General features: G+C 37.0%; 1 protein-coding gene and 1 long non-coding RNA gene across 2 annotated transcripts in view; one reads left to right on the top strand and one right to left on the bottom strand.

Moving 5' to 3' along the window:
- Positions 1-25038, top strand: part of LOC136834282 (uncharacterized) — a 461458-nt gene that overhangs the window by 27098 nt on the left and 409322 nt on the right. The gene's annotated exons all lie outside the window — the stretch shown is intronic.
- Positions 1-25038, bottom strand: part of LOC136834035 (uncharacterized) — a 284741-nt gene that overhangs the window by 17726 nt on the left and 241977 nt on the right. The window contains exons 7-8 of the mRNA XM_067096292.1: positions 9263-9394; positions 6043-6186 (exon numbers count right to left, since the gene is read on the bottom strand). Of these exons, the coding sequence (XP_066952393.1) occupies positions 6043-6186; positions 9263-9394 (276 nt within the window). The remainder of the gene's footprint in view (positions 1-6042; positions 6187-9262; positions 9395-25038) is intronic.

Raw genomic sequence — 25038 nt, 5'->3', positions numbered from 1 at the left:
ATATATAAAATATATACGTATATATATATTTATATATATATATATTATATAAATATATATATATATATATATATATATATATATATTTACATATATATAAATATATACGTATATATATATTTATATATATATATATATATATATATATATATATATAGTACATGTATGTATATGTATGTATATATATATATATATATATATATATATATATATATATATATATATATATATATATATACATATACATATATACACACCGTTATTCTCAAATATACCCACTTGTTCTAGAAAATGATCTGAATAACAAACCAACCACGCCAGCACTCCCACCTGCTTGAAATCACAGCGACCGCAAGCACATATTTTTCCCTCTTCCCTTGCCCGTAAGGTCACTTCGGAATACCGCGGCATACTGCTTTAACTACAACAACATCTCAAAAGCACTGGAGGCCTCGTCTCTTTGTGCGAATGCCGGGCGCAAGCAAACTTGCCAGTCCAAAAGCAGAGGCGGTTTCCATTTCGTCAATGCCGACGGCCCGTAATAGGCTTTTAGGCCATAATAGCATTAAACGCGGAAGCCGATTGCACGTTAAGGATTTCGTTACCGGCTTTCAGTTTTGGCAGTCGAGAAAAACGGGATTTTGGGAGGTGTTTCTCTCTGGATTCGTCTTAGGGAGAAGAAGAAGAAGAGTTGTCTGACTTTCTCTCCTGATTGATTAGTGCGATGTGAAATTTTGGTTAGGACGAGGTCGTTGTGAAAACTGTAGTGATTTGGAAAGGAGGGGAAATTAGGTCTGTGTGAAAATGGGCCAAAATAACAGCGTTCTATTAGACTCTTGGCAGTGCAAAGGTCAATGGAAGGTGGTGTTTGAATGGCATAAAAGTGAGAGGTAAATAAAAGCAGAAAATTATTTATTTAGTAAGTAGTCGGAACACATCAAAATTCACACAGATATGAGGGTATGATTTGTTAACAAGAAAATGCAACGGATGAACTTAGAAAACGGGGAATAATTGCTATTAACACGTTTCAAGTTAAATCTGAAATTTCAAGAGCAGAGGCACAACAGAAAGGCGGAAAAGACGAAGGTCCTTCATTTTTAGAACAGAGAAGTAAAGCTGAATCAGCGCAAGTTTGAAAATTGACCCCTGAAAGCCAGTGGCAAAATCAGGGCGTGTTAACAGTTTGTGTCGAAACGGATATTTACACGCTCTCTCTCTCTCTCTCTCTCTCTCTCTCTCTCTCTCTCTCTCTCTCTCTCTCTCTCTCTCTCTCTCTCTCTCTCAAGGAAAATTTGCTTTTTGTGCTTTCTGTTTTACTTGCATGTATGGAGTACAGAGAAAGTACATGTCATAAACAGAAATAAGAAAGGTTGTGTCGAGGTGTACTGGTTGCTGAGAACCGTATGGTTAACACAAGCTGAGTCACTTCATCTAAAATGTATATATGTGTACACATAAACACAACACACATACACTATATATATGTGTGTGTATGTATATATATATATATATATATATATATATATATATATATATATATATATATATATATATATGCATTCACATTACCCAGGAAGTGATTGGTTTCATGGGTATAACCAATACTAATATTATAATAAACAAACCCAGTCTAAGATAAGTATCCTTCTAAGGCAGAGGGCTCCTCTCAAGGACTCCCACTGACAATTGGTACCCCACCCCCAATCACACTCCATCACCCACCCACTGGAGTAAAATCCCGAGGACGTGCAAGAAGCGCGAACAATGACAAAGAGAGGCGCCTTTTTCCCTTGGGTACGAATGACCGATATCTCTTCTTCGGGTAAAAGAGAATCTCTGAAGTCCCACTCTGATTCTTCTTCTTGCGATTACGCCCAGGAAAGCTGATTATGGCAGTAGCCAGAGCTCGATGATTCTTTTGGCTGATTCTTGGACGGTAGACTGACGTCGCAACTACAATGGTCATCGGCGCCACCTTCTAAAATGTAGAGGGTGGTTGTTGGTTCGCGTGCAAGGGCTCGATGAAGATCCTGCAGCTAAGGATTTTCCCCAGGTTTGGGGAATAAAATGCAGGTATCGGGAACTGGAAGGGAAAGTCTGGAGATGGGATGGCGGGGGTGGGGAGGTCGGGTTTGTTAGGAGTTGAGTGACTGAATTCTTTGTCGGAAGGATCGGGGAAGATGGATTCCAGTGATAACGGGATTGGTTATTTTTTCTTTAGGGAAGAATAAGCAAAAAATAAAAGAGGTTGAGAAGAAAAGTAAGAAGAGTATGTCTGCTTCTCACGAAATCTACAATGATGGACGAAAGAGAAAAAGAGATTGGAAGTAGATGTGAGGATTATATATATATATATATATATATATATATATATATATATATATATATATATATATATATATATAAATTACTAAAAGGACCTCATTCAAACTGGATGGTATTTAATGCCATCCAGTTTGAATGAGGTCCTTTAGTAATTCTACTAATGCACAGAACAATTGTGTATGTATGTGATAAAGTTATATATATATATATATATATATATATATATATATATATATATATATATATATATATATATATATATATATATAAATCGTGAAATATCTTTTGTATTATTCCCACCACTTCGACCGGGAAAGATTGGCGATTAAGAAGTACATTATAAGATTAAGTTGTCTGTTTACTTAGCAAATAAACGCAGTATAAAACTCATTACTGTCATGGACTCGGAAGAAGGACATTGCAAAGAGTGATCGAGAAATGTCAATAGTTTGACAAATTCGGACATTTCGTTTGTGGAGGTTGATTCCTAACGAAGTTGATTTTTTTTTCCGTTTGAGTGGATAAAAAACTTTTTATTTCTGAACTTCGGCTTTTTTAAGTGCTATAAACTTCATTCTTCATTCTTCCAAGAAGCAAGTACTCATGCGGTGTACTGTAGGCATTATTTAAGGGTCTCTGCAGCATGTCTTCGGCCCCTAGCTGCAACCCATTTCGTTCCTTTTACACTACCTCCGTTCATATTCTCTTTCTTCCATCTTACTTTCCACCCTCTCCTAACAACTGTTTCAGAGTGCAGCTGCTAGGTTTTCCTCCTGTTACACCTTTTAGACCTTTTGGTGTATATATCCATTTCAGCGCTGAATGACCTCATAGGTCCCAGCGCTTGGCATTTGGCCAAAAAATTCTATATTCTAAAATCTCTTCTGTAAAATTTATTCTGACAACAAAGAAGTTTAAAAAATTTAAATTTCTTTCCTTAGATATGAAAAGAAAACCCATATATTTCTATTAAGTTCGGCCTACCTCAGTGCTATAACGTACACCCTTCCAATAGGCGAGTTTAAATAATAATTGTTTCCCTAAACAGTTAACTTCTGATTATCTGGGTCCTTTACACTTCATTTTATTTGTCAATTTGTTCCCTGGGACATATAAGGTAGTGTTTTGGTTAGTATACAGTATGTTCGTATCCTCTTCAAAAAAATTATTTTCCATTTTGTAGTTTTTTCATCTCACTTTATCATCTATTTGTTTCACAGGCTATCTTGTTACACCCGTCAGTTCACCACATCGGACATTTACACTGTTGAATTTGGTCCTTATCCTATCGCATGATCTGGTTGGCATTTTACTGCAACAGACCCGTTGTCTCTAACACCTTACCACTATTACGCGTTGCCTTTGGGCAAGGGACTTTGCTGGCATAAGGCCGACTGAATCGTCAGAAATATTCCAGCCTTTGTTACCCCTGACTCTAAGAATCTTATATGCATTAGGCCTAAATCATTTTGCCCAGAATTACAAAGAAAATAAATTTAAAGCAAATGAAAAATAGTGTATTGCATATAAATCAAATTACAACAAAAACGGGAATTGCCAAATGAAATTTCGTGCATGATTTGACGTGGTACTTTAGCTTTCAGAGATTCAAGCAAATGAAAAATATACAAAACCAAATCAAAACAAAAGTAGGAATTGCCAGATGACATTGCTTGCATGATATGACGTCGTACTTTGGTTGCCAGAGATTAAAGCAAATAAAAAAATATAAAAAAGAATTAAAGCCAAAAAAGAATTGCCAAATGATAGTGCTTGCATGATCTGACGTCGTACTTTGCCTTCCAGACATTAAATCAAATGAAAAAAAAAAAATCAAAGCAAAAACAGGAATTGCCTAATGATATTGCTTGCATGCTTTGACGTACTTTGATTTCCAGAGATTAAAGCAAATGAAAAATATAAAAAAAAATTAAAACAAAGAAGGGAAAGATATTGCTTGCATGATTTGATGCCGTGCTCTGGTTTCCAGAGATTCGACGTCCAAGCAAACTTGTGCTCTTTCTCTCTGTAACCTCATCATCAGGGCCATGTCGGTTCATGATTCGGACGTGTCCGTTTCGGGGGAAGGAACCAAAAAAAAGTCACGGAAGCTGAGGGCATTTGGGGGCCCGCAAGATTTAAGACTGAGGGCTATGCTATGCATTTAGACGACCGCGCATCCTCTGCTCACTCACTCGCTCAGAAGAAAAAGAGAAAAAGAATAAGGAAGAAGGATAATAATAAAAAAAACAAAAAGGCACCCTCTGCCCGCTCACTCGTTCAGGAAAGAAAGAAAAAACATAAGAAAATAATAATAAAAAAATAAAAAATGCATCCTGTACCCACCACTCGCTCAAGAAAAAAGAAAAATAAAAAAGAATGGTAAAAAAATAAAAAGACTCACCCGCTCAAGAAAAAAAGAGTAAAAATAAGGAAAACAATAATAATAAAAAAAGTAAAAAGACATCCTCTACTCACTCACTCGCTCAAGAAAAAAATAAAAAGATAAGAAAAAAAGAATAATAAAAAAATAAAAAGGCGCCATCTACCCACTCACTCGCTCAGAAGAAAAAGAAAAAATAAGGAAGAAGAATAATTAAAAAAAAAATAAAAAAGGCATCCTCTACCCACCACTCGCTCAAGAAAAAATAGGGAAGAAGAAGAATAAAAAAAATTAAAAAGGCATCCTCTACCCACTCACTCGCTCAAGAAAAAAAAATAAAAAGAATAATAATAAAAAATAAAAAAGGCGTCTTCTAGACACACTCGCCCAAGAAAAAAAAATAATAATAAAAAAATTAAAAGGCATCATCTATGCACTCACTCGTTCAAGAAAAAATAATAATAATGTAAAAAAATGAAAAAAGGCATCCTCTACCCAATCACTCATCAAGAAAAAAAAATAAAAAGAATAATATTTAAGAAAATAAAAAGGCATCTTCTACTCACTCACTCGCTCAAGAAAGAAAAAAAAATAAGAAAAAAAGAATAATAAAAATAAAACAAGGGGAAAATTTTCGGGAAGCTCCTTTGCTCTGAAGAAAATCGAAGTGGAAGAGTGGAGACGCTGACGTGAGGAAATGAGAAATAGGGAAATGATGCTTTAAACCCCGAAGCGTTAATTTGTACTTGCGTAAGTGTTTTAATTGTATTTTTGTAAAATTTTCAAGATATTTTTATTATGTATTTACAGGAATTTGTCATAAAGCCTTGTGTTATACATAATTTTAATAACGGTTTGTGTTTTACATAATTTTAATAACAGTTTTTATAACATGCTCGAGACAAACCTATAGCTCAAGAGAGTTGAATATATAAAGGAATGAGTTCACTTCCATTTTTATGTTTAACTGGGCCAAGTTTTTTTTTTTGGAGTGTTACGTATTACATGCACTTAGAATGTTAAGAAAATAAACTTGTTTGAGTATTGTGAATTTTGGTTACTTGCAAACGTAACACTCATGTGTGACGTCACTACTAACTCTGTTATTGTGGAGAGAGTGAGAGAGAGTATATTTACCAGTCCGTTACGTGCATACAAGTTTAAAAAATAACAAGATATAAAATGGAAAAAAGAAAGAATCAATACATTTTAAACGAGAGGGGGAAAAAGAGGAATAGAGAAATATGTAAAAGTAAGAAACTTACATCTAGACAAATAAATGAATACTAGACATAAGAGAAAGAGAGAATCACTACAATACAGACACATACCAACGAGGATTATCGTAGTGGCGTTCTGTCCAAGAGCATTTCTGACGTTGCATCGATAATGTGCGAAGTGTTCCGGTTCCACCTGGTTGAGGACGAGCGTGGAGGTCCCGTTGCCATGAGACCCGAAATCTTCCAGCGTGTCGTCTGCTGAAGGGTGTAAGCGTACGTTATAACCTTTAGCTTTTATAGGATAGAGAGAGAGAGAGAGAGAGAGAGAGAGAGATGCAGATAGAGAATTCGTATTATATTCAAGCCTCGGCATTCCTTCAGAACCTCTTGGAAAACTGGTTACTTTATTAACAATTGAGGGATGTTGAATGATTGATTTATGTAAACTGGCGTCGCAAGATCAAGGAACAACACAAAACCGACGGAAATGGCGTCATCCGTATATGACAGAAGAATGATTTTGGTATCTTTTGTTTTTTAAAAGCTCCGCAAATTCGGTATTACTCGTTGTCCTTAACATTGAATATTTTTTTTTTTTTAGGTGGGGGTTTAAACAGCAAAAGTTATGAATAGATAGATATGCACGTGGGAGTTTCAGTCCTTAATTATTAAAATCAAAGCTCTTATAAGATAGGCGCGATCCCAAAATGTATCCCACTTTCTTTCGTCTTCAAGCCTAACTTTTTGATTGAATTTTGCCTTAACCTCTCTCTTCTGACTATTTCTCAGAAATTTAATAAGATACGAACAAAAATACCCATATTGAATTCTGATTAGCTACGGTTTTTGTATCAGAAAATATTTCGTCTTATGAGCGTTTTAATTCGATCACTGACAACCCGTTATAAATTACGGTCTTACTAGCATGGAAGGCTTATAAGTAATTCAATCAATCAATCATTTCCTGTGGTACCCACGGGGATGCATAGGGCATCGATGAACTCACGCCGCCACATTCTGTCCCGGGCTAACTCCTCAAGATCTTCCCAACACTCGTCTCCTGCTTCCTGCCTCATTGGCCTCAAACACGTCTCCTTTGGCCTACCTCTACCTCTTCTACCAAGGGCAACCCACCCCGGTTTATCTCGTACTATTTCCTGTCTTCTGTACACATGGCCTAGCCACTTCCAGTGTGGAAACCTAAGGTACTCATCGACCGGCTGCACCCCCGTTACTTCTCAAATTCTGTTTTTTTGATATCCTATCCCTCCAGTTAATTCCTAAAGCAATTAGGCATTTTAAGTCAAAGACACTTTGGGTAACTGATTGATCAGAAATGATATATTTCTGTCGTTTATCATCACTGCTTGATAATGGTTGATGCAAGGTAAATATTTTGAAATCAAAAGACGTTGTAAAACTGTGATTTTTTATTATTTCAGGTCAAAAATATCCTATGCTTTATATTTAAAAAAATCGGAGAGAATTTTATGACAATTTCATAAAGAGTGAATAATTCTTTGCCACTTTCGACAACTTCGGAATTGCAAATACGTAAATATTGAGAGATGATGCGGCAAGTGTAAGAATCAGACTTGTGACAATATATTATATAAAATGTGACTATACCGTACAAAATGCAGATTCGTCATTATGTAAAAACGCGAAACCTTAGATGTTAAGACTTAGACAACACAGTGATGAAAGTTACAAAGTCACTGTTAAAACCGCAAATATAAGAAAGAATCATCTTGCGTCGTTGTGTACGTCCTCAATTTAGACACGAAATCATTGCAGCAGACGGAATTTGGCCCCGTAATTGGCAACATACCCCGGTCGCTGTACTTTGCGTCCATGTTTACACGCCTTGCTCTAAAAATATAAGTCTATTCATTGGCGTTAAAAACCATCTCAACCATTACTGTAAAATACTGTCGCCATAAATCCTCAGTTGCCGCCTGGTTTTCGGAGGTAGGTCGTTGGGGGGAGGGGATGGGGTGGTTGTTAAGAGGGGGCAAACAAGGAATGTTCCCTCCTCCGACGGACCAGGTTTATTCTTTCGTTCTCCAGAAATGAGGAGTCTTTAAATTACGGCGGTCGTATTCCAAAGGGTGAGATCCGTTTTCTTTTATTCCCACTTCTGTTTCGGCTCAGAGTTTTTCCATTTTAAGGCATTTTTTGTTGTATTCTCGCTGATTTCTTTGTTAAAAAAACCCTTCTCTGGTTATGAAAAAAATAAACCTTTCGCCAAAATCCTGTCACTGTAGAAATTTCAGTGTTCGTAGGAGTGACAGTATCTATGGGCATGCGATATTACATGACACTACTTTCTACCACGATTTTTTCTTGTCAGATTTAGTAATTCATACTGCCCTAAAATGGAAGACTGCAGTATCTGAAAAATGACAAAACTGAGAAAAATGGTAGATACTCCCTTGCCTTACTACTGATTTTGCAGATACTGCAAACGGAACCCCCTAAATACTCGTGGAAAGCATTGAAGAATCATTCTGAAACTGCAGTAACTTGTATATTAGTCTTTCACGAGCCCAGTAGGTGGCATATCTCAATTTCGACAATTTTGCGGATAGTGTAGTTTTCCATTTTAGGACAAAATAATACTATAGCAATTATTGATTTTCCAACGTCGATGGTTGTTCTCTGTGACGCCAGTTTACGATTTTAAATCAGCCATTTATCAAAGTCTAAAATGATTCCATACATCACCAATGAATGCCACTTCAGAGAGCGTCTTTTAAAACAAAAAGATGTTGCTTAAAACGCCTAAAATGTCCAGTGCCCTGTTAAGACAGTCATGTGAAAAAGAAGATTTTGATTTATAGAATCAGCATGGCCAGTGAGGCCTTGAGAGATTCCTTTGTAAACAAAGGCTGTGATTAATGTAAGTAAAGCAGCTAAAATGGTCAGTTTTACATCAAGAGAGTCCTTCGAAATATAAGGTTTTGATTAATAGGCCTACAATTAACATGGCCAGTACTATACTGAAAGAGTCTTTTGCTAACAAAGGCCATGATAAATATAAGTAAAACAGCCAAAATGGTCTATTTTATCTCAAGGCAATTCTTTGAAAAATAAGGTTTTGACAAATGAAATGAAAACGGCCAGTGCTATATTGAAAGAGTCGTTTGCAAACAAAGGATATGATTAATACAACTAAAGCAGCCAAAATGGTCAATTTGACCTCAAGGCAGTCCTTGGAAAACGAAGGTTTCTATTAATACAATTAAAATGGCCCGTGATATATTGAAAAAAGTCTTTAGGTAACAAAGACTAAGATGAATACACCCAAAATAAACAATGCTATACTGACTGATGACCACATCGTCCTTCGACCACATGACGACAGGCCTCGGCCAGGCCTTGTATCTGCAGATGAGGAGGGACTTCTCCCCAACTCTCGAGTAGACGACGTCAGTGCGTCCTCCGTCCATCACGGGAGCATCTGCAAAAAGAAGAAGAAAAAGAAAAACAAATTAGAATTGTGGACATATGACGTAACTCGGAAATGTTCTCGGTAGGGAGAGAATCTCGCATTAGAAGAAGGAGAAGAAGAAAAATAAAAACAAATTAGAGCTGTGGACATATGACGTAACTCGATGTTCTCCGTAGGGAGAGAATCTCGCATTGAAGAAGAAGAAGACGAAAAAGAGAAACAAATTAGAACTGTGGACATATGACGTAACTCGAAAATGTTCTCGGTAGGGAGAGAATCTCGCATTAAAGAAGAAGAAAAAGAAAAACAAATTAAAGCTGTGGACATATGACGTAACTAGGAAACGTTCCCTCTAGAGAAAATTTCAGAATTGCGCATTGATTCCTAGATATGCAAAACATGATGAAGTATGCACGGAAATCCTCTCATCGGATTCGTTCTAAAGTATGTCTGGAAAGCGAAAATATTGCTTGAGAGTATGAAAGTCTTTCGTTGCTATGGGGTCGAAGCTGTAACTCAGCGGGTCTCAAACTTCGTCCCACTAGCGCAGTTTTATTCGAAATCGACTGGAAAATGTACATTTATTGTCTTTATTCCTGATACCTAATGCAAAACTGTGTAGAACACTTACTGCATAAAATGAAGTGGACTAATTAAAATTTTCTTTTGGAAAAAAGGTTTAATAAGGACCGATGATTATCAGGCTTCGCCTCGCGTGTACAATTTCTTCAAAATCGACGGGGAAATGTATATTTATTGTGTCTTTGTTCCTAATATCTAATGTAAAACTGGGTAGACTGCTTACTGCATACAGTGAAATCGGCTAATTAACTTTTTTTTTTTACTGGGAATGTATATTTATTGTGTCTGTAATCCTAAAACCTAATGGAAAACTGAGTAGACTATTTACTGCATACAATGAAATCGGCTAATTAACCTTTTTTTACTTGGGATGTTTATTTATTGTGTCTGTAATCCTAATACCTAATGTCAAACTGTGTAGGCTATTACTGCATACAATGAAACGGCGGCTAATTAACCTTTTTTTTTTTTTACTGGGAATGTATATTTATTGTGTTTATAATCCTAATATCTAATGTAAAGCAATGTAGGCTACTTACTGCATACAATGAAACCGGCTACTTACTTTTTTTTTTTTTACTGGGAATGTATATTTATTGTCTATAATCCTAATACCTAATATAAAACAGTATAGGCTACTTACTGCATACAATGAAATGGGCTAAGTAACCCTTTTTATTAAAAAAAAAAAAAAAAAGGCTTATTAAGGACCGACCAAACGCACTCGAAAATCTGTTGTTTATGGCCGATACTTATGGAACGACGGCGTACCCATCTCACATATGTAAACGGAAGCAGGATAATGAAGGCAATAAGCCGGGTCATGCAACAAACTCGGGCATAACGGCTGCCGTCTCAATATGACCCCGTTGGGTCATTAAGGCATCCGGCAATTTGCAACAAGCCCTTTCAATGTTCTGATCCTTGTAATAACAATATGTAACGCCTCTCTCTCTCTCTCTCTCTCTCTCTCTTGTGTGTCTTTCTGTCTTTCTCTCCCTTCTGTTTGTTTTCCCCTCACTGCGTGTGTTTTTCTTATCTCTCTCTCTCTCTCTCTCTCTCTCTCTCTCTCTCTCTCTCTCTCTCTCTCTCTCTTGTGCGTTCCCCCCTCGTTCTCTCTCTTCTGTGTGTTTTTCCTCATTGTATGTGTTTTTCTTATCGCTATCTACCGGCTTCTCTCTCTTTCTCTCTCTCTCTCTCTCTCTCTCTCTCTCTCTCTCTCTCTCTCTCTCTCCTTGTCTTTCCGTCTTTCTCTTTCTTCTGAATGTTCTCCATGTATGTGTCTCTTTTCACTATCTACGGGATTCCCTCTTTCTCCTTTGTGTGTCGTTCTCTCTCTCTCTCTCTCTCTCTCTCTCTCTCTCTCTCTCTCTCTCTCTCTCTCTCTCTCTCTCTGAAAGTGTGGCTATTTTCATCTGTAAAAGTTAGAGTAATTGTGTGGAGGTTACTTGCTTGTACTGTTACGCATTTTACACATCTCAAGTATGCTACCATTTTTGTGCGCATCTATTCGGTGAAAGTCACTTTATCCTATAAAAGAGAGGCATAGCTTTATCTGATCACATATTTTACATAGATTTTGATTTTACATAGATTTCTCGTAGCATTAGTGGCAGGAATAAATACTTAATCACACACTACTTCTATAACATTTTAATCGCGTCAGCATTTCGCTTACATTTGCTCGTAGCATTTACAAAACTACATGTGTTTTCCTCTCTAATTCTGAAAATGCTACAAGAAAATGTAGCAAAAGCTTAATGTTAATAAAATGATAAGGATATGGCATGTGTTCAAGTAGCCTACTTATCTGCTTCTACTGTTTCCAAGGCGGTACGAGTACTTGTATTGCAATATTTTACCGACACTCTTTAAATGGAAAAAATACAGAATTAAATGAAAGAAATTATTTTAGCGCAAACGTAGTCGTTTTATCAAAACAAATAATTTTTCTTAGCTCTTACATGTAATGCAGTTCATTTTGGCCCTGAAACTTCAGCCGCCAACACAATTTTGACCGCCGTTTGGAATTTGCGCCAAAATATGATCTTATACGTAGAGAACAGCCCGCTTGGTTCCGACAACAAATGTAGGACACACATATTTCCCATTTCTTCCCGTTCGAAATTGACGCCAAAATATGCGAAAATAAATTTCCGGCGCGGGAAAATAAGCGAAATAAGTTTTCGGCGCGGGAAAATAAGCGAAATAAATTTGCGCGGGCAAATCGGAAAGAAACGTGTTCCCGATAGGACCCGACAGATGGCGCCGACAGCAAGCAAGCAAGATCGCCTGGCGAAGAATACAAATCATGGCTTTTCTTCGTATATTTTTTTTTCCGAGGAGTAATTTGTCCTTCGTTATATATTCCGGCGTTGTTTTCTCGCGACTAACTCGTCGCATCGGTTAAATAAATAATAAAAAAAAAAACAGGGAACCAAATCCTAAGACGTCCGAGCGAATGCGAATGTTTGCTATTTTCTGTTTGTATCTTCATACACCCGGTAGGGGGGGGAAGGGTAGTGCCGTCAGTGCACCCAACGTGGTGCACTGCAGGCATTACTTAGGGTCTTTGCAGCGTCTCTTCGGCCCCTATCTGCAACCCCTTTCATTCCTTTAACTGTACTTCCTTTCATATTCTCGTTCTTCCATCTGACTTTCCACACACAATTGTTTCATAGTGCAACTGCGAGGTGTTCTTCCTGGTACACCTTTCAATCCTTCTTGCTGTCAATTTCCCTTTCAGCGCTGAATGATCTCATAGGTCCCAGCGCTTGGCCATTGGCCGAAATTCTATATTCTAGTCTGTTCTATTCTTCATGCAAAGTACGTGATGCGTTACAGCTGTTTTTCCAAATGGATTTTACAAACGCTGAAATGGCCCACCGCTTTTTCGTAAAGAGGCTGCGTGGAGCGGACATCCGCTACTGTGCTTTTCGCTTGCTTTGATTCAGAACCTTCTCCACGCAAAGGGAAACGTTTATGGTATGTTTGAAGAGATGTCGCATCACTGGTTTCTTATGGGAACTTTATGTACCTTTTCTTTCATTGCTGTACACACACACACACACGCACACACTATATATATATATATATATATATATATATATATATATATATATATATATATATATATATATATGTATGTTTGTATGTATGTATATACATTATATATATATATATATATATATATATATATATATATATATATATATATATATATATATATATATATATATATATATATATATATATATATATATATATATATATATATATATATATATATATCAGTATATACATATCTTAATTTTTTCAGAGTAGTATAGATTTCGACAGGCACGACATTACGTTTGCTGAATAAAAAAGAAGTATGCAAAGATTCCTAGTCGTTTTTCTAAGTCATAGGTATAAAATAAGCAGATAATCATTATATATGCCGAATAAAAACCTTGAAATATATGTGCATGAACATACCTGTTGCATATATCATTTTACGCTTTGGTAAATTATGGGTCTTCAAAAGATTTTGCGAATTATGAATATGAACTGATCAGATAATCCCTATTAACTGTGAATTAAAAACTGAAAAAATATTAGTACTAACTATTTAATGTTTTGATAGATTAATTAACGCGTTCTATCCTTCAGAAAAATACGAGAAAATATAAACCACTGCAAAGGTTGCAAAAGATATATAAACCCACGGGTGGCAAAAATATGTGTCCACGCCACACTTCTCTCCTTACAGATTCTCGGACCACACCACGTGATCACAAGTCGTCATTTTTTATATACTATTTTTTTTTTAGAAACTGAGCAGGAGAAACGAACCGTAGAGGTTGGGGGAGGGGGGAAGGGAGTGGATGGCAGAGGGCATGGGGAGGAGAATAGGGAGATTGTTGTGTTGGGGGAGGGGTTGATAGGGAACCTTTTTGAAACACTGAGCAGGAAATAAGTATTAGGGGAGGGATGTTGGGAAAATAGGGAGAGGGTGGAAGGAAGGTGTGGAAAGGGGGAAAAGGGATCATCTTGGTGGGGTGGGGGACGTCGTCAATATGTTATTTTTGGGGAGGGGGAGGGGAGGGGTTGGAAATACTGTGGAAAAGAAAAGGACTTTGGAGGGGACTAGGGAAAGGATTCAGGGGTGGTGTTGGGCATTCGAGGCCCCCCCTTGTATGGGAGAGGGGGGAATAGGGAGAGGACCTAGGGATTGTGTTGGGGATTAGGGACCCCCTCATGTTTGGGGGTAGGGGTGAATAGGGAGAGGACCCAGGGATGATGTTGAGTGTTAAGGATCCCCTCTTGTTTCGGGGGAGGGGTGAATAGGGAGAGGACCCAGGGATGGTGTTGGGTATTAGGGACCCCCCCTCTTGTTTTGGGGGAGGGGTGAATAGGGAGAGGACCCTGGATGCTGCTGGGGTATTAGGGACCCCCCCCCACCTCTTGTTTTGGGGGAAGGGGGAATAGGGAGAAGACCGAGGGATGATTTTGGGTATTAGGGACCCCCCCTCTTGTTTCGGGGGAAAGGGGGATAGGGAGAGGACCCAGGGATGATGTTGGGTATTATGGACCCCCCTCTTGTTTTGGGGGGGCAGGGAATGGGGGGACGTCCAAGGGGGCTCGAGGACCCCCTGCATTATAAATGTCCTCATCGCAAGTCACCGCCAAACGTCCGGAATCTTACACTCCAGTGGTGCTGCTTCCCCTGCGCCTGTCACTCCGGGGATTTTGGCTGCTTGCTTTCTCTCTCCTTTTATTCTCTCTTTCGTTGCTTTCATTTTTCTCTTTTTGTTTTTTCCCCATTCCACCTAGTTTGTGATTTCGTGTTTTTTTATTCTGTGTTTCTCCACTTTTACATTGTTTGTGATTTTGTTGTTTTTACTGTTCTCTTTCTGTTTCTGCACTTTTATCGCTTTTGTCATTTCGTTGTTTATACTGTTCTCTTTCTGTTTCTCCACTTTTACCTCTTATGTGATTCTGTTGTTTTTACTGTTCTCTTTCTGTTTTTCCACTTTCACCTCTTTTGTCATTTCCTTTTTTTTACTGTTCTCTTTCTGTTTTTCCACTTTCACCTCTTTTGTCATTTCCTTTTTTTTTTACTGTTCTTGTCTGTTTTTCCACTTTCACCTCTTTTGTCATTTCCTTTTTTTTACTGTTCTTGTCTGTTTTTCCACTTTCACCTCTTTTGTCATTTCCTTTTTTTTACTGTTCTTGTCTGTTTCTCCACTTTCACCTCTTTTGTCATTTCCTTTTTTTTACTGTTCTTGTCTGTTTTTCCACTTTCACCTCTTTTGTCATTTCCTTTTTTACTGTTCTTGTCTGTTTTCCACTTTCACCTCTTTTGTCATTTCCTTTTTTTACTGTTCTTGTCTGTTTCTCCACTTTCACCTCTTTTGTCATTTCCTTTTTTACTGTTCTTGTCTGTTTCTCCACTTTCACCTCTTTTTGTCATTTCCTTTTTTTTACTGTTCTTGTCTGTTTCTCCACTTTCACCTCTTTTGTCATTTCCTTTTTTTTACTGTTCTTGTCTGTTTCTCCACTTTTACCTCTTTTTGGGATTTCGTTGTTTTCACTGTTATCTTTCTGTTTTCCCTTTTACTTGTCTTTGATTTTATTTTTTTCGTTTCTCTGTTATTCTCTCTTTTACAATGATTATGATTTGGTTGTTTTTAAAATTGTCTTTTCTTTTTGTAATTTCTACCTCGTTCAGTATTTCAGGTTTAACTCCAATTGCTTTTTTTTTCACTCACTTCCGACACGCATACGAATATGTTATTTTTCCGTTTATCTTTTATTTTGATTTCTACATCGTTTATTATTTGGCTGCAATTTTTCCACGTTTTTCCTTAATTTTTAGGTCGTTTACAATTAGTCGTTTCCTTCAATTCTCATATTTCCACTTTCGTCCTGTTTAAGATTTCGTTATTTTATGTTTCTCTTGTATTCTTATCGTTATTTCCTTTTTAATTAGGTTATTTTTCACATTATTTTTTTTCCACTTTCACTTCCTCTTTTCATTCATTTCTCCTTCAATTTCTGTCCTTTTTTCTTACTCCCCTACCGTTATAATTTACAGTATTCTTTTTCCCTACCTCTTTAATTTTCTCAATTTCGCCTCCTTTATAATTTAGTTATTTTTTTGTTCATTTTATCATTGTACTTGTTGCGATATTATTTTTTTATTATATTTCTTTTATAATTATCAATTGTTTTGCTATTTTCATTTTATTCTTAAATTTACGGCGCGGAGAAATATTAGCATATTTTGAAAATATGTCACAATAAAATTACGAATAAGAGGTGTGAGAGTGGGGTAAAAGGAAAGGGGAGAGAGAGAGAGAGAGAGAGAGAGAGAGAGAGAGAGAGAGAGAGAGAGAGAGAAAATGGAAAGTGGAAGGGTGAGATGATATTAATAGAGGAATGGATAAGGACCCGATGGGAGAGAGAGAGAGAGAGAGAGAGAGAGAGAGAGAGAGAGAGAGAAAGAAAGAGAGAGAGAGAGAGAGAGAAGAGAGAAGAGAGGAGAGAGAATAGAGAAAGGTAAACTGGAAGGAATAAGGGAGAGGTGAAGTAAATAGCGAAATCGATAAAGATCCGATCAGAGAGAGAGAGAGAGAAGTAAAATGGAAAGGACAAGGAAGAGGTGAGATTAATACAGGAGAACAAGGACCTGATGAGAGAGAGAGAGAGAGAGAGAGAGAGAGAGAGAGAGAGAGAGAGAGAGAGAGAGAGAGTAAAATGGAAAGGACAACAAGGGAGATGTGAAATTGTAGAGGAATGGACAAGGACCTGATGAGAGAGAGAGAGAGAGAGAGAGAGAGAGAGAGAGAGAGAGAGAGAGAGAGAGAGAGAGAGAGAGAGAGGTAAAATGGAAAGGACAACATTGGAGATGTGAAATTGATAGAGGAATGGACAAGGATCGGATCACAGAGAGAGAGAGAGAGAGAGAGAGAGAGAGAGAGAGAGAGAGAGACGGATAAACGAAACGAACCGTCCCGTAGATTTTCAAGAAAACCCCCGATAAAAATGAGAAATATCGCAGAACAGAACGAAAAGTCGAACAATGAAAAGGCGCAATGAATGGATATCATCGGGAAAATCCTTTGGCCGAAAGCCAGGACCCAAAACATCCCAGTTAATGTCGGGGGCCCAAATTCAATTTCCAATACTTATCAGAGAATAGAAAACAGAGTTAGGTAGTCGTGAGAGATATCCGTGATAAATAAGGGGATGGCCAATACCAATCTAGATTATAAAAGATAAACAATTAATAAGAAAAACGAACAAAAACATATTTTTTTTGCAATTTCCTTCGTTATAAAAGAATGTGTTAAGTAATAGTGGAAAAACTTAGAAAAATAATGTGATGGTAAATGCAAATCTAGATTATAAAAGATAAATAAATAACATGAAAAGACAAATAAAAAAACATTAATTCAATTCCCAGTACATATACTCTCTCTCTCTCTCTCTCTCTCTCTCTCTCTCTCTCTCTCTCTCTCTCTCTCTCTCTCTCTATATATATATATATATATATATATATATATTATATAGCGTACATATAGATGCATACATACATATACATATATACATACATACATACATACCCAATTCTCCACATGATAGCAGTCATAAATGCTTTATGTCATTTTACTTATTCAGTGCAAGGTGAAAAATACCAGTGACATTGTTACCTTACAATTTCATAAAGTACTTCAGTTCCTTTGTCCAATCCACCTGCTCTCGAATTCAAGAGCCTCGTTTTCCGAATATATTTAACAAGTGGTAACTTCTTTTTCTTTTGATTTTATTTGCTTTGACAAAAAAAAAAAAAAAAGATTTTTGGGTTAACAGGGCTTGTGGATGGTGGGTTGAGGGGTGGGGTGGCAATTGCTGATGGGTGTTCTAAGCTGGGTGTGGGTGGGTGGGTGGGTGGCATGCCCTGTAAAGATGCCTTATTAGGTTTAGAGTAAGGTGGATTAGGTTACGTTAGCACAGTTCTGAAAGGTAATATTTACACCTAGTAATAAAACTCTAGATGCAGTTGCTCCCCGTTTTCTATGATCTGTCCCGTTTTTTATGATCTAATTTATACGAAAGGCATTTTGAGAGCGGGTGCCTTACCTCCACCGACATATTTGATAATGTCCTATTTCCTCCTCCGTATGTGAAATTTGCATTACTTGCCCGTCAAAGGCTGTAAAGAGGAACGAGTTTAACTGGGAGATATGAATCCCTTAGAAGCGACGGCGTCACAAAGAGCCCAAATGAAATAGCCTCCCAGTTTTGCTCTTTGAAGGAGCTCAAGGGGAATATGAATATCATATATCATATATATATATATATATATATATATATATATATATATATATATATATATATATATATATATTGTGTGTGTTTGTGTGTTTGTGTTTGTGTGTTTGTGTATGTGTGTGTGTGTGAAAATGGGGGCAGACGATCCTTTAAAAGCTTGGAAATTAAGAAGCTCCTATTTTGAACCCATATTACTTATATACAGATTATATATCTATCTATCTATCTATCTGTCAATCTATCTATCTATCTATCTTTCTATATATATATATATATATATATATATATATATATATATATATATTCAAGGTTAATACCTATGGATTATCTGTAGTAAATACTTAGCGAAAGGTAATACTACAACGCAAGTGATAATCTCCAAATTACCATAAGCTAAACAGAATGAGACTTCACTTTTGTTCATTCATTTTAGTACAAAAGCTGCACAATCACCCTCTACTTCCAAACTTTGGAATTCTCTTCCTACCTCTGTATTTCTTTTTTTCAGGGCTGGGCTAGAAAATTCTCGTGTTATTCTAAAGACTAGTAAGCTGCTTGTTAATTTAGTTACAATGTAAATGAATGAATAGATAATAAAATATATAAATACATAAATAAAGTAGGTTATAAACAGTTATAGCAGAACATGGAGAGAGAGAGAGAGAGAGAGAGAGAGAGAGAGAGAGAGAGAGAGAGAGAGATAATGGCGTCAGCCTTATTCTTTAGAATTTGATAAAAATAAAAAAAATAGGTATAGTAAGTTATAAGCATTAATAGCGGAAAATGAGGAGAGAGAGAGAGAGAGAGAGAGAGAGAGAGAGAGAGAGAGAGAGAGAGATAATGGCGTCAGCCTTCTTCTTTAGAATTCTGATAAAAATGAAAAAAATAAGTATAGCAGGTTATAAGCATTAATAGCAGAAGATGAGGATAGAGAGAGAGAGAGAGAGAGAGATAGAGGGTGGGGGGGAGGTGTTAATGGCGTTAGCCTTATTCTTTGGAATTCTGATAAAAATAAAAAATAAGTATTGTAGATTATAAGCATTAATAGCAGAAAATGAGCAGAGAGAGAGAGAGAGGGGGGGAGGGGGGCCGGGTGTTAATGGCGTTAGCCTTATTCTTTGGAATTCTCAGAAGCGGTGCTGGATTAATGTCCCACTCTGAAGTAATTTGTATAATTTTCCAATGCAATGCTAAAGACCTATCATGGAAATATCGTCATATTTCACTCGACGCTCAGATCAAACAGAGCAATACTGATTCTCATTAAGAAATCAAAGCATTCGCACTCCCAGAGGGAGAGAGAGAGAGAAATTGTTTACAGTTTTCCCTACATATGCAAGGCGCACGTATACTCTCAATCAAAAAGAGCAGTACTGATTGTCATTAAGATATCAAAGCATTCGCACTCCCAAAGAGAGAGAGAGAGAGAGATTGTTTAAATTTTTCCCTACATATGCAAGGCACACGTATGATTATGTTTTATTTTCTTTTTCGAAAACTCATTGAATATACAAAAAAATGTTAATAGCAGCTAAAATAAAAACAGTTTGGTTAGACTTGTGTCTGTCAGACAGTTTAAACATCAAATTCCCTGTTAAGCGTCACTTACACACATGAATAACCAAGTGTGAAAGCTTCGCTAGTATTTACCTCTTACTGGTAGACTCGTTTTTCACTCGTTCCAGTCATGAAAAAAATAAGACTAGCCCTGCTACAAGAGACACAGCTTTTGAGGTGAGCTTTGCATTCTCTCTCTCTCTTATTCTTTTACATCTTTAGAAGTTGATAAAGATTCCCAGCGATTTTACCCTGGGATCCTTAAGCGCTTTGCGTGATATGCAAATGAATGCCGTCATTACCAAAACTTAACATTTTTGCTCTCGACTCAGTTAAATCACAAGAAAAAGGAACAAAAGTGTTCCGCAAAAATGCGACATGAAAGCATGCTGAAATGAGAGAGAGAGAGAGAGAGAGAGAGAGAGAGAGAGAGAGAGAGAGAGAGAGAGAGAGAGAGAGAGAGAGTTATATTTTTCTGGGTATTTACCCAAGTATAAAGTCTCTTTGATCTACCCTCCCCCTCACCTTTCTCTCTCTCTCTTTCTCTGTCGTAACGATGAAGTTTATTTGGAGATTGGCATCATTTCAGCAATTCCGCAAGTATTACAAAATAAGTCTTTATAATGAAGTGCTGGTCTTTCTCTCTGCCTTGGTGATGAAGGTTAGTCTAAAATTATATTTTTGGTAATTGGGCAATATTTCACAAAACCATCAAAATTACTGTGAAGTAGCTTCGATCTCTCCCCTGCTCCCCCCTCCCCGCAGCTCTCTCTGACACACACACACTGCCGTGACAATAAAGGTTATTTTCTCTCTGAGGCAAATGGAAAAGTCAGGTCACAGGAAGTGGACTCATTTGCTAACCAACACTGGTTACCCACAGAGTCGTGCTGGGAAATCCTTTCTCTGCACCGAATCGATACGCGTCATAATAATAACAATGATAAAAAAAGCTCATGGCTATTTGCTCATACGTACTTCATTTAAACTTCGTATTTTGCAGAGTTTTCCACTTTCTTCCCCATTTTCTTTGGAGGACTTTTTTTTTTTTTTTTTGCTTATCCGTACTTTATCAGTGACCATGCTTTTACCTTTTCATTAAGCAACGTTCGGAACATGCCATCTCGGCCTTCAGCAATAGTACTATGATTTTTGACGATATTTGCACACTAATTTAGCTTTTGATTTTACGTTATTATTAACGTTGCCCGTGCATTAACAAAAAAATATTTCATTTTTACTTCTGAGAGACATATAAACCATAGAAAGAACACCCTTACTCGTCAATTAGCAATGGAAAGCGTGTACAGTACATTATATTAAATCTTCTACAACATCAGTAGACGAGAAGCTACAGTGAAAACGGCAGTAAATATCATATAATCATGAAAATAATATTCTCGCTACATAGCAGCCCATTAATAATTCATAAACGTTGGCCTATTGATTTTGGGAGACACAGCAATTAATCAGCCTAAAGCATAAATCCTGATCATTTACTTTTGACGCAAGTCGGTTAACTTTCGCGCCAATTTTAGTGCTCCCTCACTTATGCTGACTGTTGGGTGGGGGAATAAGGGTTTGGTTGGGGAAGGGGGGTGAGAGTCAGTCAATCTTACCTGTAGCAGAGGGATAAGGTGAACTGCTTTATGCCTGTATGTACATATTCAATAAAGTGATCAAATTAATCTCGAGTATGAATGGTTAACTCACAAAAAATTACTGGGAGAGAGTTTCTGTAAATGTAACACCAGGCATTCCAGTCGGCGACTCACTCCTCGTCGAAATACCTTTTAAAAGCCCGCCATATATTGTTCATCGCCCAGTGTTACGTAAACAGTGGCTAAAGCCTCAAGGAACATCGACGTTGTTTTACGTTTGTGGCAGTGTCGCTTCTGATGAAATCGCGATTTTACTGAATTTGATAAGTGCGTTGTTTCGTCGAGTTGAGTGCACTTGCATTGTTGCTGTCTGTTATGCAAGTAGGACTGGACTGCTCAATCCGGCTTCTTTCTCTTGGTGATGGCTACGTCGTCATGTGAGTGTTATGATAAACTTATAGGTGGAACTTGACGAGAGCCCCTGGCGCTTTTTATGGTGCAAATTAACTTTGATTATACACTTGTCGGATTCACTTGAATTATACACTAGCTTGATTCACTTGAATCATACGCTAGCCTGATACCATCACGCCTTGATGTGTCTTAACTCGTCTGCCTTGACAGCCCTTTATTACTAGGCGTCAGCGAGTCTGGAAATGGTATCGGTTGTCTCGTGAAGCTTTCCCGTCGTTTGTCATCATAATTACAAGAAAGACGTAGGCCTGTGTAGGTTAAACGGCCCTTTATGCTGTAATTTGTTTTTCCACTTTAACTGTGTTTGGGGTTAGTTAGGAGAAGCTTAGACCAAATGCCATTTTAACCGTGTTTGGGGTTAGTTAGAAGCTTAGACCAAATGCTATTTTAACCGTGTTTGGGGTTAGTTAGAAGCTTAGACCAAATGCCATTTTAACCGTGTTTTGGGTTAGTTAGGAGTATATCAGACCAAAAGATGTAGGCTAAGAGAATATTTTCAACGGTAAAAGTTTCTTTCCATTATGTAACGTACTCTTTGTAAATGTAAACGTTTGTTTGGAAAAATATGAGTAACTTTGGGTAAGCACCCTGTCGTCTGCGTGATTTCAAAGTTTTAATAAAGTATGTATGCTGTTAATTCCACCAGCAGTCATATTTTTGAGAGTGATGGATTTCCTAGGCATAATTAGCGTGTGTGTGTGTGTGTGTAGTTTCAACACTGTTTTGCAAATTAGAAATAACCTTGAAGAGTCAGAAATAATTAGTCAAAAATACATGTAAGCAGCTTACCATGACACAGATTAAACTAGGCATTCCCGTAAAAACACGCAGGATTTAATGCCATCTATCATAATATTTTTTTTTCAGAGGGAAATGTTTTTATGACGTAATTATTATTTTTTTTACTTTAATATGCGCTATGGCGAATTAGGCATTACGTAAGGTAGCTACCGTGTCATGTAAACGTAATTTTACTTTTGTAATTTTATGTAGGCCGATATTCCATTATTGCATATATTTAAGAGAAACATTTCCAGTGGGTAATTGTGTGTGTGTGTGCTTTTTTTTTTTTTTGTAATTTAAACCGTTCACATGGCAGCTCTAAATATGTTCAATAGTCCGGTATAACATCGACTATGTTTTTGGTATGGAAAATGATTGTTAAGCGAGTAATTAATTTGTTTTGTAACTTGAAAAGTTTACCTAACAAAATAGGAACAGTTTACTGAACAAAATAGGACTGATATTTAACCTTGCCATTAACGCTGTGAAGAATACGTAGTGAATTGTGTAATTTCAAGTTTGGTCAAAATTTCCCATATGGCCATTATTAATAATAATAATTTTAAATATCAGAGTAAAACGTGCTCTCCAAGGCTATCATGATGTCTTGCTTTGCGCAATTTCAGTCTTGACAACTTGAGAAAAACGTAGGCTATCCACCTTCTAATTTTAGGTCTGCAAAAATATAGTACCATTTGTCCATCAGTAGTCATATTTGAGTAAACTGCTATTAACTTTGTTCTATCATTTTAATCATTTGGTCGGAAAATTAGGAATAACGTTAGCCAGCGTAGGCTGTGTGCCGTTCGTATTTTAACTCAAGACTTGCCCAAGCGTGGCTCGTAAGAATGAGTCTTGTAATGGGTAGCTCTAGATAAGTGGGTCTTGCGTTTGAAGCAACGGTGGTCGGTAATAAAGTCACGGGAAAAAAGTCACAATTTTGGCTAGGAGAAAGAGTCACAGGAAAAAGTCTCATTAATTTATGGTGGCCGGTAATAAAGTTACAGGGGAAAAATTCACAATGTTTCTTGGGGGTCATTATCTTTTTGATATTTACAGTCCTTTGATTATGTTTATACGGAAATCCCCAACGGGCTTGTACTAAACACGCCGCAAAGGTGGATACATACTGGGTTAAAACACTTGTGGGTCACTACCTAGGAAAGATTATTGTGACTTTTTTTCCTGTAACTTTTTTTCTGTGACTTTTTTTCTGATTTTTTTTTTTACCTGGATTCGAAGCAACGGCTTTGATTACTGGAGTACCCCCTGTCAATTTTTTTTTTGTTTACTAAATGATCAGAACCGTTTTCTTCGTTCGTAAGCAGATTTATATTTCATTATAGTTTATTCGTATATTTATGTATTGCTGGCTTCTTTTTGTTTTAGTTGGCAAAAGCAGAGTATTTTTATAAATGAAATATTATTTCTGTTACAGGAATACGTTGATATTCATCAAGTTATTTCGGTCTTCACCATCATGATATGAAGAACGAACATTCATGAAAACATGTTATTTTGACTCCGCGAATTATGCAACACCTTAATCTGTGTTTACCCAGAAGGTATTTTGCATTAACCAATGATCTGGTTACGGTGTTTTGGTTAGATTTTTCATCTGGCTACAGCTTATTTTCTTTCAACTTTTCATATGGTTACGGCTTATTTTAGTTTTCTGTAAAACAAAATTACTTTGCCGGTTTTGTCTGTCCGTCCGAACTTTATTCTGTCCGCACTTTTTTTTCTGTCCGCACTTTTTCTGCCCGCTCTCAAATCTTAAAAAACTACTGAGGCTAGAGGGCTGCAAATTGGCATGTTGGTCATCCATCCTCCAATTATCAAATATACTGAATTGTATCCCTCTAGCCTCAGTAGTTTTTAATTTATTTAAGGTTAAAGTTAGCCATAATCGTGTGCCTGGCAACGATATAGGCCATGCCACCACCGGGACGCGGTTAAAGTTTCATGGGTCGCGACCCATACAGCATTATACCGAGACCACCGAAAGATAGATCTATTTTCGGTGACCTTGATTATACACTAGCGGCTGTACAGAAAACTCGATTGCGCCGAAAAAACTTCGGCGCATGTTTTAATCGTTTGTTTTAGTGTTTCATCAGAGTCTAACCATTTTGTTTTAATTTATCATTTAGCTTCATCAGAGAAGTAGGCTAGTCAAAATGGAGCGTGCTATTAGGCCTAGTACGTACTTTCAAGTTATTTTTAGTTAGGAAAATTAGTCTGTGGTTTCCAACAAGGTAATACTATACAATAGGTAAGTAGAATGTATTTAAAAATTTTGTTGAGGTCGAGATCAGGAAGTGCATCGTGTTGTAG

Source organism: Macrobrachium rosenbergii, chromosome 53, assembly GCF_040412425.1.
Source record: "Macrobrachium rosenbergii isolate ZJJX-2024 chromosome 53, ASM4041242v1, whole genome shotgun sequence".
Lineage (NCBI taxonomy): Eukaryota > Metazoa > Arthropoda > Malacostraca > Decapoda > Palaemonidae > Macrobrachium > Macrobrachium rosenbergii.
Note: the sequence above shows the minus strand (reverse complement) of the source record. Positions and strands in the feature narration are given on the sequence as shown.